Source organism: Haliotis rufescens, unplaced genomic scaffold (assembly GCF_023055435.1).
Source record: "Haliotis rufescens isolate VD_foot unplaced genomic scaffold, xgHalRufe1.0.p SCAF_25, whole genome shotgun sequence".
NCBI lineage: Eukaryota > Metazoa > Mollusca > Gastropoda > Lepetellida > Haliotidae > Haliotis > Haliotis rufescens.
The window spans coordinates 2,466,037-2,480,020 of NW_025963946.1; the positions used below are offsets into that span (position 1 = coordinate 2,466,037).

At 39.2% G+C, this 13,984-nt stretch overlaps 1 protein-coding gene across 1 annotated transcript in view; it reads left to right on the plus strand.

Moving 5' to 3' along the window:
* Positions 1 to 6,805, plus strand: part of LOC124121360 — a 35,752-nt gene extending 28,947 nt beyond the window's left edge. Inside the window, exons 11-13 of the mRNA XM_048402244.1 lie at positions 3,576 to 3,680; positions 4,844 to 4,905; positions 5,677 to 6,805. Coding sequence (XP_048258201.1) covers positions 3,576 to 3,680; positions 4,844 to 4,905; positions 5,677 to 5,838 — 329 coding nt within the window. The 3' untranslated portion in view covers positions 5,839 to 6,805. The remainder of the gene's footprint in view (positions 1 to 3,575; positions 3,681 to 4,843; positions 4,906 to 5,676) is intronic.
* The last annotated feature ends 7,179 nt before the right edge of the window (positions 6,806 to 13,984 follow it).

Consider the following 13,984-nt stretch of genomic DNA (forward strand, 5'->3'; position numbering starts at 1 on the left):
TATTGTGGTCGTGGTTGTGATGATGGTGATGGTGTGGATGATGATGATGATGATGATGATTATTGTGGTGGTGGTTGTGATGATGATGGTGATTGTGATGATGATGGTGATGGTGACGATGATCATGATGATGATGATGATGGTGGTGATGATGATGATGGTGGTGATGATGATGATGGTGGTGATGATGATGATGGTGACGATGACGGTGGTGATGATGGTGATGGCGATGGTGTGGATGATGGTGATGATGATGATGATGATGATGATGATTGTGATGATGATTATTGTGGTGGTGGTTGTGATGATGATGATTATTGTGATGATGATGATGATTGTGGTGGTGGTTGTGATGGTGATGATGATTGTGATGGTGGTGATGGTGATGATGATGATGATTGTGATGATGATGACGGTGATGAGTGATGATGATGGTGGTGATGATGATGATGGTGGTGATGATGGTGATGGTGGTGATGATGATGGTGATGATGATGATGATGATGATTATTGTGGTGGTGGTTGTGATGATGATGTTGATTTTTGATGATGATGACGATGACGGTGGTGATGATGGTGGTGGTGGTGATGATGATGGTGTGGTTGATGGTGATGATGATGATGATGATTATTGTGGTGGTGGTTGTGATGATGATGTTGATTTTTGATGATGATGATGGTGATGATGATGTTGTTGATGATGATGATGATGTGATGGTGATGATGGTGACGATGAAGGTGGTGATGATGTGGATGATGATGATGATGATTGTGATGATGATGATTGTGATGATGACGGTGGTGATGGTGGTGGTGATGATGATGTGATGATGGTGACGATGACGGTCGTGATGATGATGATGGTGATTTGATGATGATGATCTGATGATGGTGATGATGTGATGGTGATGTGATGATGGTGGTGATGTTGGCGGTGGTGGTGGTGATGATGATGATGATGATGGTGGTGATGATGGTGATGATGATGGTGGTGATGATGATGATGATGGTGGTGATGATGATGATGATGATGGTGGTGATGGTGGCGGTGGTGGTGGTGATGATGATGATGGTGATGATGATGATGATGATAATTCCAAAATGAAAGGCAAAGTGTAACCGGTTCGTACAGAACCAAATGTTGAAATAAGTAAATAGCCACACAAGATCAAGGAATAATCAGTAAATCATATTTTGACACAAAGTTTCATGTTTATAATCAGTGTGTCAGATAGTTGGCAGCAGCAACAAGTGACCATTCCCTAGAATTAATGTGAGTGCTCTCTCGAATGTTCAGACTCTTGTCGCTGTAGAATGTCTTGAAAGCAGCCTACCTCGATTCTCGAATCCAGAATAGTGCTGGAAGCTGGTAGGAATTTGCCGTTTCATAAACACACTTGGCAAGTAGATCAGACAAGTCGACCCGATCACCCTCATGTTTCAGCCAGCCCTCAAGAACCTGCCCCGCCCATAAACTCTCCACCAGGGAATCCGTCAATCTCCACATAACATGTGATGATTTCTTTTGTCATATTTTGATTTTATGTCCAACTTGACCTTCATGGACCCCTGTTCATTTACTGTTACTGCATATTTACATCTTTAAAACTACAAGCCCAATGGCGCCGGAACTTTGTGTGAATGATCCCAGCAATATAACTTACTTTATCATCCAAAACTGGCTCCCACAGGAGATATCTTGGGATTAGATCAAGCGATATCTACACTGTAGATATCTCTGCAATGAAATTACATCACAATGCTTTGCAGAACATTGTGACGTCACTGGTTACCATGACGTCACAATCAAATGACATCACTAATGGCTCTGCTACTGAAGCTGTTTGCAGTACTTTTTACACTGAAGACACTCCTAATTACTGTCTACAAATTGGAAAAGTTGAAAGAATGATGTTGGATGATGAATAAAATCTCACCCTCGTGTCTTTTGATATCAAATATATCAACAATCGCAGGCATCGAAATTTTTCCACTTTTATCAACTAGTGTTGATATATTTGATATCAAAAGACACTCGGGTGAGATTCTCTATATATAACTTACTGAGAAACATTCTGATGCCATTCTAAACATGGCTACCATTATTATAATACGAAGTGGGGCGGGGAAATAGTAGCGGAGGTTGTCCATTCGTCTGTCTGTCTGCTTCTCAAAGGGGACAAATTGAAAAAATAGATTTTAACCACTTTGTTACTGGTCATGATCTCCAAATGAGTTCGAAAATAAGTGTCGTAAATTCATTTTTTACAGAGTTATGGCCCTTGCTCCATTCTTATCAATTTAGATACTGTGTGAAATGGGGACAAGTTTTGTCAGGAACTACTGAAGTTACATGAATGAAAGTTTGCATGCTTATCAAAGTGATACTTGTCAAGACTGAGTTTGAAAATTGGTCCAGTAAATTATGTTTTTACAGAGTTGCGTCCCTTGATACATGTTATTTTACTTTGTGCATTGTGTGGGCAATGGGGACAAGTTTTTTCAGAAACTACTGAAGTTAGCTTATTATTATTTTTATTAGATTATTTTTTCTAGAGAAGGACCTTTTGTGTGTATTAATTTAATAATTAATAATTTTTTAGGATGACATAAAGTGGCCCCAGTGTCTGTCTCTCCTTTCTCTTTTAGGGGACTCTTTTTTATAGTTTTTGTTCACTACTATTTGAACAAACAAAGTTTTAATGTGCCCCATGGTGGGGAAGTGATAACGCTGTTTTCTTGTTCTTCATAATTCTAGTGACCTTGAAAGCCTTATAGGGGGTACGGGTGGCCCAGTCATAAAGGCGCCGTGATTCGCTGTGCAGAGTTGCGTCCCTTGATCTCGCCAGAAACCTATGATTGTGGGTTTGAATCCCAGTTCGCCCCGATTATGTTTCTAGGTTTGTCAGCACCATACCCGTTCTCGTGGGTTTCACCGAAGTGGTAAACGTCTGAGACCTGCATCTCTTCGGGCTTTCCTCCCACATTAAGCTGACACGCCGTGATATGACTGGAATACTGTTAAAAACGGTGTTAAACCCAACTCACTCACTCACTGAAAGCCTTGTAAAAACCTTCATTGGTTTTGATGACTAAATAATAAACTTGTGTACGTGACCTATCTGTATTTCTAAGTCAGCAGTATTATGAATGACAATGGGTTCACACTAGCTAGAACACACTCTCCTACCCAGGGTCCCATGAGGCCGTAAAAGGCGACTATGCTTGTTGTAAAAGGCGACTTTGCTTGTCGTAAGAGTCGACTAGCGGGATCAGGTGGTCAGACTCGCTGACTTGGTTGATGCATGTGATCGATCCCAATTGCGTGGATCAATGCTCATGATATCAATCACTGGATTATCTGGTCCAGACTCGATTATTTACAGAGCACCGTCATATAGCTGGAATATTGCTGAGTGCGGTGTAAAACAACAAACAAACAAACCTGTCAAATTAGACTTTGAGAAACATTAGAAAAACTACTTTCCTTGCAACTACTTGCAATTGATATTACTCCAGCATACCTTGTTTAGCACTAATCATCAGTCAGAAACTAAGGTCATTGACTGTTGCAGGTAACTTTGTGATGGGTCTGAGTGGAGTGGAGCTTCAGATCGGCAAGGTCGTGGAGGTCACCCAGCTCCACAGTCTCCATTTTGTCAGCGTGCAGTGGTACCAAGGTAACACATTCAGCTGGCAACAACTTAGTGTGTTGCTCATCTCCCATTGGTCCTAAGTACCCGTTCCAATCAATAATTTATACTTTAAATTAAAGATAATATTATCTTGTACAGAAAAATTTGGAACAAATTTCATAAAAAAAATCATTGCTATATTTATCACAAGTGTATTCCAAGAAGGGAAGTAACTCGGTCCAGAGCTTAAATCAGGTCTGTCTTTTTTCTTCCAATTTTCGACATTTATGCTTTGAGCATGGAGACACCATCTGTTGCACTAGAATTTAGCACAAAGACGATGCACCCTTGAAGATCCGGTTTAGAATTGATTTTCAGCAATCATGCTTTCGTAGACATGACAAACAGGATCGGGTGGTCAGACTGGATGATTTGGTATCCCCAGAATCACTTGATTGTCTGGTCCAGACTCAATTATTTACAGGCCGCCGTCATATACCTGGAATATTGCTGAGTGTAGCGTTAGGTAGTGAAAAAAAGAAAACAAAAATGATGGCAGGGGTTGATGAGCATGTGCGTCTTTTAACTCCGTGGAGACTCAAATTGTGAAGCTTTTTGGCAGATTTGTTATACAGCAGATGACTAACTAGTTGTAGCAGGTTTCTTTGAAGATCCGGGGTAGAGTAGGTCTTCAGCAACCCATGCTTGCCGTAAAATGCGACTATGCTTGTCATAAGAGGCGACTACGGGATTGGATGGTCAAGCTCGCTGATGTGGTCGATACATGTCATCGATGACTCTTGAAGTTGGAATTTCAAGATACCAAGTTGTTTGTTGTTTAAAGCCGCACTCAGCAATATTCCAGCTAAAGATGGCAGTCTGTAAATAATCGAGTCTGGACATCACTGGATTTTCTTGTCCAGACTCAATTATTTACAAACTGCCATCATATAGCTGGAATATTGCAGAGTGTGGTTTTAATCAACAAACAAACAAACAAAAAAATTTTAATTTATTTTTTCATCCCTTGTTTGCTGATAATGGCAGCTTGTGACTTTATGACAATATTCCATCTAACATGTGTTCAGTGTAGCTTTGTGTTAGTGTGCTTTCAATATGTTGATATTCTGCAACACTGCTGAAAATGCAGAAAACAAGTGAAATTTTGCGGATCTCATTTGAACTTTGCTTCCTCCGTTTTGTTTCAGGCTCTGTTGGAAAATCAAAGCAGTTTACATTATCTGAGAAATGGATCAAGAAAAGTGATTTGGTGAGTATCTGTTGTAAAAGCACTACAACCGACTGAAACGCAGGAAAAGGGATGTGTTTCACAAAGTGTTCTCAGCGCTATGGACCGTCTCTGTGGTGTAGTGGATAGAAGGTCGGTGGTTGATCCCTGGGCGCGTCATACCAAAAGTTGTTAAAAGATGGTACTTATTGTTACCCTTCCTGGCGCTCAGCATTAAGGGGCTAAAACAAGGACTGGTCAGCTCAGAGTCAGTATACTGTGTCTGAGTGGGGTGTCCTTCTTAGAACTGTGATTTGGTATCTCAGAGGGCTAGCACTATAAAATCGGCATCAGTCCAGACCTTGTACATGTAGCCACACACAGCCACAGCTATAGTCTGGAAGGTAATTTAAGGTACCGACGTTTACTACAATATCTGAAAAACTATCGGACCTACTCCAGTCAAAGTTGGTATGAGATTATTTAAAAGTCAATGTGTCTATTTAGCTATCACTGTATTTCATCAACAACCAGACCTGTTCGTCACGGGTGGAACGAGCATTCATTGAAACAGCCATCTGCATAATGCTACCCCTGTGTCACAGGGCCATATGACACAGTTGAACCAATCAACTCAACTCGAAAGGGTGCACGGGAATCACGCACGTTGAGACGCCCAACGATAACACCGTATTCGAGCGTGCGTGATTCCCGCGCACCCTTTCCATATCACACACGATAATGGACCGCCTTAATCTTAATCGATAATGTCCACTACACCTCACCATTTAAATGTTGTGCCATCTGCTCCAGGTGAACAGCGAAGGCCTGATCTGCAGTTTCACCTTCGACCCTCTCCAACCCATCGCAGACACCCTGGAGAAAGAATTGATTCGAGCAGGAGAAGAGTTCAACATCAACGGAAGTTCTGCATCTCCATGGGCGAAGCGAGTCCGCACTGCCAAGACAACGTAGCAAGAGATAGATCTCATTCACGTCCTCAGTCTAATCACCACTGAATTTCTTTGAAACAATGTGGAGTGGTGTTCCTTAGTCATGCCAGGATCTGCTGATTTGGGGTTTTGCATCTTACATTTGCCTTCATTACAATCCTTCATCCAACCATTGATATTCTTCAAAACAAGGCAGAGTTATGTCCCTTTGTCATGTCATGATCTTCTGATTTTGGGTTGAAATCCAACATTCATCTGTTTAAGATAACCTTACCCATGGTCCCGTGTTTCACCGAAATGGCAAGCATCTGCTGCCTGCATCATATTATACCTCCCTCCTAGTTTATTCTCTTAGAGTCAGGTGTCACTGACGTGCCGCTAGTCCGAGATAGAGGTTAGTGTGTGGAGACGCCAGGCAATGTTGTTACAACATCTCGGGGATAAAGTGTTCGATTCCCGACATGGGTACAATGTGTGAAGCCCATTTCTGGTGTCCTCCTGTGACATTGCTGGAATATTGCTAAAAGCGGCGAAAAAAACATACTCACCCACTACAACATGTGGTGATGTGTTCATTGTCTTTAAGGACTGATTTAATTTTTCAAGGTAAGGGGTTGTTGGGTTGGGTGTGTGTTCAAAACACTGGAATTTTGTTTTAGTTGGTTTATTTCAACAAAATGTTCAAGACATACGATTATTTCCCTGAAAGATGGGAAGGGTTAGCCTGGTTGTTAAAGCATTTGATCTTCACACCGAAGACCCAGGTTTTATTTCCCACAGAGTTACAGTGTGCTGGATAATTGCTAAAAGCAGCACTTAAATAACAAGTGTCCAATATGTCCATACTTGTAAAGGCATGATCAAGTTGTCTGATAAGACTGAGTGAGTGAGTTGGGTTTAACGCAGCTTTTAACAGTATTCCAGTTATATCGCGGCGTGTCAGCTTAATGTTGGAGGAAAGCCCGAAGTGATGCAGGTCTCAGGCGTTTACCACTTGGGTGAAACCCACGAGCACGGGTATGGTGCTGACAAACCTAGATAATTGGTGCGAAACGGGATTCGAACCCACAATCATAGGTTTCAGGCGTGCCCAAGGGATGCAACTCTGCACAGCGAATCGCGGCACCTTAGACGACTGGGCCACCCGTGCCCCCTTGTCAGATAAGAAAGGATGTCAGTCAGGTGAATTTTAGTGCATGGTTTAAAGGACTTGATTGTGAGTTAACGCTACCAAAGGGTAGCATCAATGGTCAGGAATGCATAAGAAAGTCACGACAACTACGTTCCTAATGCAATAAGCAAAACTCTGTCAATGGTGAATTTTTGCCGACTCTGCATTTACTGCTGAGCAGTGAGTGTCATGGACAGTAGGACCTCGTTAAACTGGACATGGTCTCTTGCGCACTTGGGCTTAGAAAAATAAAAGAATTGGTTCTCAGGCAATGGCATTTGAAAATATAGAGCATGTGGGCGTTTTTTTGTTTTTGTTTTGTTTATTAGTATTTAAACAAATAAACAGTCGTGTACAATTAACCTTGGAAATGGCCTACCTAAGGAAATGTATTCCTTGATGAGTAAAATACTGGAATACAATATTTGACTACCGACGTGACTACCAGTGTGTGTGTACTTGCATAGATACAGCTTGTTAGCTTGCTATAAAGTATTCATTGTGTATCTGGACTTACATTTGTAATCCATTATATTACTTTTATCCAAGGTTTCACGCTATTTTGAATCTCATTGTTTTTAAGTAATGTAGAATTTTTACTGCCAGGGTTGTGTGTTGGGTTTTTCATTTTAATAATGGAAACAAAAACGAAACGTGGGTTGGACTGTGTGATGATGTGGGCTGTGCCTGAGAACCAAGACTACCGTATTCGACGTAATAAGCGCCCACGGTGATATTTGCTGATATATTGGCTAGTGAACAATCCCAATTAGCACCCCTTCCGATTGATCAATGTACACAAGACTTATTTATTCACGTATAATACTCACTCGTGTGTTATATGCACCCTTAATTATGGGCAATTAAATTCTGGAAAAATATATCTGTCGTGTATAAACATTTTAGTCTGTCAGCATAAACCAAGAAATTTATCTTTCAACTCAACTTATCTTTCAACTTTTCAACCAAAATAATATTCTAATAAAAGCCCCCTATTTCTAATTTTGAGAGCGCTCTGGGTGCTTATTACGTCGAATACAGCATTATTTTTTTTAGCCTTATCTTCGCAGTCTGGGTCATTATATTTTCAATTTTTGTGTGACCCACCAGAAACCTCTTCCTTGTATGGATAGATTCATGAGGTCCTACTGTACATGATAGTTACTTGATCGATGTTTTGGCGTTATGATTTTGTCATATGTATGTCTATATTTTCATGATGTTGTTAATGGTTGTGTTATGTTGTTAAGTGATTTAGCAAATCTGTGTGTGTTTTTTTAGTTCAAACCAAAGAATATTTTATTTCAATTTGTTGCTGGTAGTTTATTAGGTTACTATGGTTACAAAATTTTATCTATGGCTTACAAAATTGAGGCAAAAGTATTTATGTGTTGAAGGATCTATACAAAACAGTGTTTGTAAATAAGGCTATTATATATTAATTGATAGATTTTCATCCAATTTGTATATGCGAGGTGGGACATTTAAAAAAAAATAATCTTCAAACACATGGTACCTGTGTTCATAAAGTGTTGCCGGATGTGATTCCCATGAACTGATACATCTTCCTGAGGCAAGGGAGTTAACTGACTTTAAAAGTCCAGTTTCCACCCTTGCCGAACTAGGCTGGAATTCCTGGGCTTGATCATAGTGCCACCAGTGGTTATTATGAGTTATGTCCCTTCTATGTCCCTCCTATTGACCAATCAGATTCAATCTCTCATATCACTTGTATTTGCTTCACAGAAAATGGCGCCCAGTGAAGACAATCTGGTTGATAATCAAGATTTATACTGTAATATAACAGGTCTTACTTCGCACATCAAATCATGCACAGTTTACGAACCGGATGTTGATTTTGTTATGCAATTTGGGTTGGACTATGCATAGACTTGTTAGTCCAGCCAAAATATAACTCCTTAATTCCAGCCTAGTTCGGCAAGGATGGAAACTGGACTTTAATATTCAGTTAACTCCTTGCCTCGGGAAGATGGTGTGGTAGGCTTGTGATAAGTAGATACACACTGTGTGTTTATTTCTTCAAGTTAATCAGGTCAAGTGAAAAAAGGAACACATAACAATTTTCTACGTCAGTAGGAGGCTGTGTGTTTAGCCAGGGTGTGGGATGATCGTATTATAATTATTATATTTTGGCCTAAAAGTGAATATCAAGTGGTCCCTGTTTTAACTCACAACACTAATAGAATTGGAGGTTTCTACATTCATATACCACAGTAACCCCTATTTTTATATCATATTCAGAATCTCACACATTTGTATTTTGATTTCAAATAAAAATCAACTCGCGTCAAAAACAGTTTATAATCTGAGGCTTGGTGAAGAGCTCTAGACGTTTATCAGAGAGTATTGATATGATTGACATCCGAAGGACCTTTCATCTGACCAATTAGAGCATCGCTTACATCATCAGGAAAGTGGCAGTCGGAATGTGTTTTCTAATCATGCAACCTTGAAAAGGTTACAGGCTGATTTTGTTAAAAATCGCCATCCATCTGCTTTCTGAGTGGCTAATGTTGACTATTTGTTAGTCATTTCATTGGTCGGTCAAAGTTCGCGAAAGGTTGTTCTGACATGACCTGTAATGGGATGTCCTCAGATCTTTTGTTTAGCGTAGCGAGAACCAAGATCTGATTTTTAATGAGATTGAAGAGCGCCTGATTCTTTTCATATGACTATGGTTTGTAAATATAAGTATCCCTTTGAAGCAGCTGATGAGTAGCCAAATGGATCAAGTGTTTGCTTGTCATGATGAATACCGGGGTTTGATTCCCAACATGTTTGTACAATGTGAAACCGCATTTCCCTTTGTTCCTGGTCATGCTGAATATTGATGAATCAGCATAATAACCATCATCAGTCACTCATACATTTTTTACATTGCATGTGTTCCGTGGCCCATCTTCCCAAAGCGAGATAGTTAACTGACCTTAAAAGTCATGCAAAGAATTTCCAGCCTATTTTAGCAAGGGTGGAAACTGGACTTTTATTGTCAGTTAAGTCCCTTGCCTCAGGAAGATGAGTCCAGACTTTATTTTCCATTTGGTTTACGGATTTTTGGTCCAAAACTTCTGGTGGGTAGGTTGGATATTTTTGTGTTTTGTTTAAAGTTCAATATCAAATATGTATGTATATTTCTGTAAAATGTTAAGAAGTGTTTCAGATAAAATTTTAACAGATTTAATTCTAGTATTTAAATAATTAATATATATTGCTAATGCCTGTAAATGAGTATTGTTTATTTAGCGTATTACTTATTTTGAAGCTTAAAATTTAATTTATTTTGTTTTGCATTTCAATCCTTTGGAATTGTTGAATTCATAAACCAAGTTTTAGAAAGAGTGTTGCCTGATCAAGCATTATGAACCGGAGCCCATTAAGGCCATATCATGTTTCAAAATATTTTTTCTTTAAATTTCAAGATATTATATTGAAAATTCAAGGCTCTTCATGTATGATGAAAATTCAAGGTACTACTTGGAAATGTCAGGTGCAAGAACAATGTTAAGGCCTTAATTGTATTATCATGACTTTTCAACATAGCATCTTAAAAATTTTACCATAGTATCTTGAACTTTCAAAATGGTATCTGGAAATTTCAAGAAAGAAAACACCATGATATTGCACCAATGGGCTTCCATTGTTGTATGTGAAGTAGATCAAAAATCCTTTTTCACGTTTTCACCTTATATTTCAAAAATATATATTTCCCCCTTAAAATACCCTTGTGACACAATATGACTGTAATACTGCTGTTACTATGTAGTTTAACAAGTTTTATAGACTGTCGGTAAACTAAACATTTGTTGAAATGTAGTTCTCATTTGTGTGTTGCATTGTGATTTTTCCAGATATATTAATGTTTCAGATGTACTGATCTTCAGTTTCTTGACATATTTTATTTACAAATATATTTATGAATATGTTGATATATTTTGTACTATAATCCAGTTTTCAATAACTAAGCCATATTAAAAGTCATTAGTCCTAATCGTTTACAAATCTGTGATGTTCAGTGCTTGGTGGTACCCTGTTTCATGGTATGAACATCATAATAGTCACTCGTGTATTGAGACAATGATCTAGATCATATCATCTAGATGGGGAGCTGACCAATGAATGTGACTGTTTCCACTGATCGTATCATCTAGATGGGGAGCTGACCAATGAATGTGATTGTTTTCACTGATCATATCATCTAGATGGGGAGCTGACCAATGAATGTGATTGTTTCCACTGATCGTATCATCTAGATGGGGAGCTGACCAATGAATGTGACTGTTTCCACTGATCATATCATCTAGATTGGGACCTGACCAATGAATGTGACTGTTTTCTCTGATCATATCATCTAGATGGGGAGCTGACCAATAAATGTGACTGTTTCCACTGATCGTATCATCTAGATGGGAAGCTGACCAATGAATGTGACTGTTTCCACTGATCGTATCATCTAGATGGGGACCTGACCAATATATGTGAGTGTTTTCACCGATCATATCATCTAGATTGGGAGCTGACCAATGAATGTGACTGTTTCCACTGATCATATCATCTAGATGGGGAGCTGACCAATGAATGTGACTGTTTTCACTGATCATATCATCTAGATGGGGAGCTGACCAATGAATGTGATTGTTTCCACTGATCGTATCATCTAGGTGGGGAGCTGACCAATGAATGTGACTGTTTCCACTGATCATATCATCTAGGTGGGGAGCTGACCAATGAATGTGATTGTTTCCACTGATCGTATCATCTAGGTGGGGAGCTGACCAATGAATGTGATTGTTTCCACTGATCATATCATCTAGGTGGGGAGCTGACCAATGAATGTGACTTTTTCCACTGATCGTATCATCTAGATGGGGTGCTGACCAATGAATGTGACTGTTTCCACTGATCATATCATCTAGATGGGGAGCTGACCAATGAATGTGATTGTTTCCACTGATCGTATCATCTAGATGGGGAGCTGACCAATGAATGTGACTGTTTCCACTGATCATATCATCTAGATTGGGACCTGACCAATGAATGTGACTGTTTTCTCTGATCATATCATCTAGATTGGGAGCTGACCAATGAATGTGACTTTTTCCACTGATCGTATCATCTAGAAGGGGAGCTGACCAATGAATGTGACTGTTTCCACTGATCATATCATCTTGGTGGGGAGCTGACCAATGAATGTGACTGTTTCCACTGATCGTATCATCTAGATGGGGAGCTGACCAATGAATGTGATTGTTTCCACAGATCATATCATCTAGATAGGGAGCTGACTAATCAATGTGATTGTTTCCACAGATCGTATCATCTAGATAGGGAGCTGACTAATCAATGTGATTGTTTCCACAGATCATATCATCTAGATGGGGACCTGACCAATGAATGTGATTGTTTCCACTGATCGTATCACCTAGATTGGGAGATGAGCAATGAATGTGATTGTCTCTTATGATCAGGCCAATTTAATTGCTTGTTTTACTGAAGATTATGTCCCATTGAAGTTTCAATGTTTTGAAGAATGGCCCAGGAGAGCCAGATTGATCCGTAGTACAAGGTATTAAGTTGGCCTGGTCCTAACTGAGTTACTGCTTTTGTTGTAAATCTCAGTGATATTTACCTGTCTCATAAATTGTTGGTTTTGATTATTTTCAGAAAGATTTCTGTGATCCTAATTTTTATCTTTTTTTGTATGTTAATAAACTCATGATACTGACAAAGATTATTTAATTTGCGTATCAGCTGATGATGTAGGTGAAACATGTCTTAAATTACCACTATATAAACTGTTCACACTAGAGGAGGATACTCAGCCCTACTTGCCAATCACATTTTACAACTGAAATTTAAGTAAATACATACTTCTTTCACAGGGCAGACCATTATCAGAGAGCCTGCAGAAATATCCTATTTTCTCTTCCTCATGTGAACAGTGTGTTATCCTTATTGTGCTGCCTCACTGCGTTAAATGTTTGAATCTATTTGTTTTCTTGCTTTCATAAATAATCATAATCATATTTAACAAACATAGATGCCTATATGCATATATGGAATCTTATAAGTCTGAAACAGCAAATAGCCATCTGTTTAAAAAAATCCATATACACTACAAAATTAAAATTTTTAATTGCATGTAGTTTCTAGTCTTGTGTGTTGTGTACATCTTTGATTTCCCCGTGTATTGTATTGTCATTCTATTTTGATAAATATGCTGGACTCATTTGCCACCAAAGATTCATTTTGAAGCAGGTTCAAATGCAGGACATCAAGAAAAGAAATTCAGTGCTCACTTGTACGAGGTCGCAATTTTTAAAATTAGATCTATGCTGACTCTCGGAGTAATTCGGATTGGATGGTGAATGCAGGCTCATGTGTGAGAGGACATGGTGGGGTAGCCCAGTGGTTAAAGCATTCGCAGATCATGCCAAAGTCCGGGTTCGACTCCCCACATGGGTACAATATCTGAAGCCCCGTGCCGTGATATTTCTGGAAATTTGGTAAAGCGGTGTAATACCATACTCACTACCTCATTAGTGAGAATCATTCTGTGCTGAGAGAGAAGGAAGTGGTGAAGTCATTTCCAAATTGAAGCTTTGTTGGCAAATGTATCCAGGCTATTTATCCAAATAGAATGGATATGCAATTCCCTGGATCATTGAGGATGGTTATTACAGGGATGTTATTAGTTATGCATTACTGCTAGTCTTGTTGGTGTTGCTCATCAGTATGTGCAGTGATCGTCTTACCCATCATTTGTGGCTTCTAAGGTGGCAAATCAGCATTGCTTAAAGCGTTCATAAAATATCCAACTCACTTCATTCCAGGATCAAAGGAGGTCTTTATACATCATCCATATATTTCCGTTTGGGGAAAGTTTATCATGTATAAGGAAGGTTACAGCTGTATACTTTTGTGGGTAGGGGTGGGGACTTCTTTCTTTTTTTAATTTGAAACAGGATATTTTTCTCCA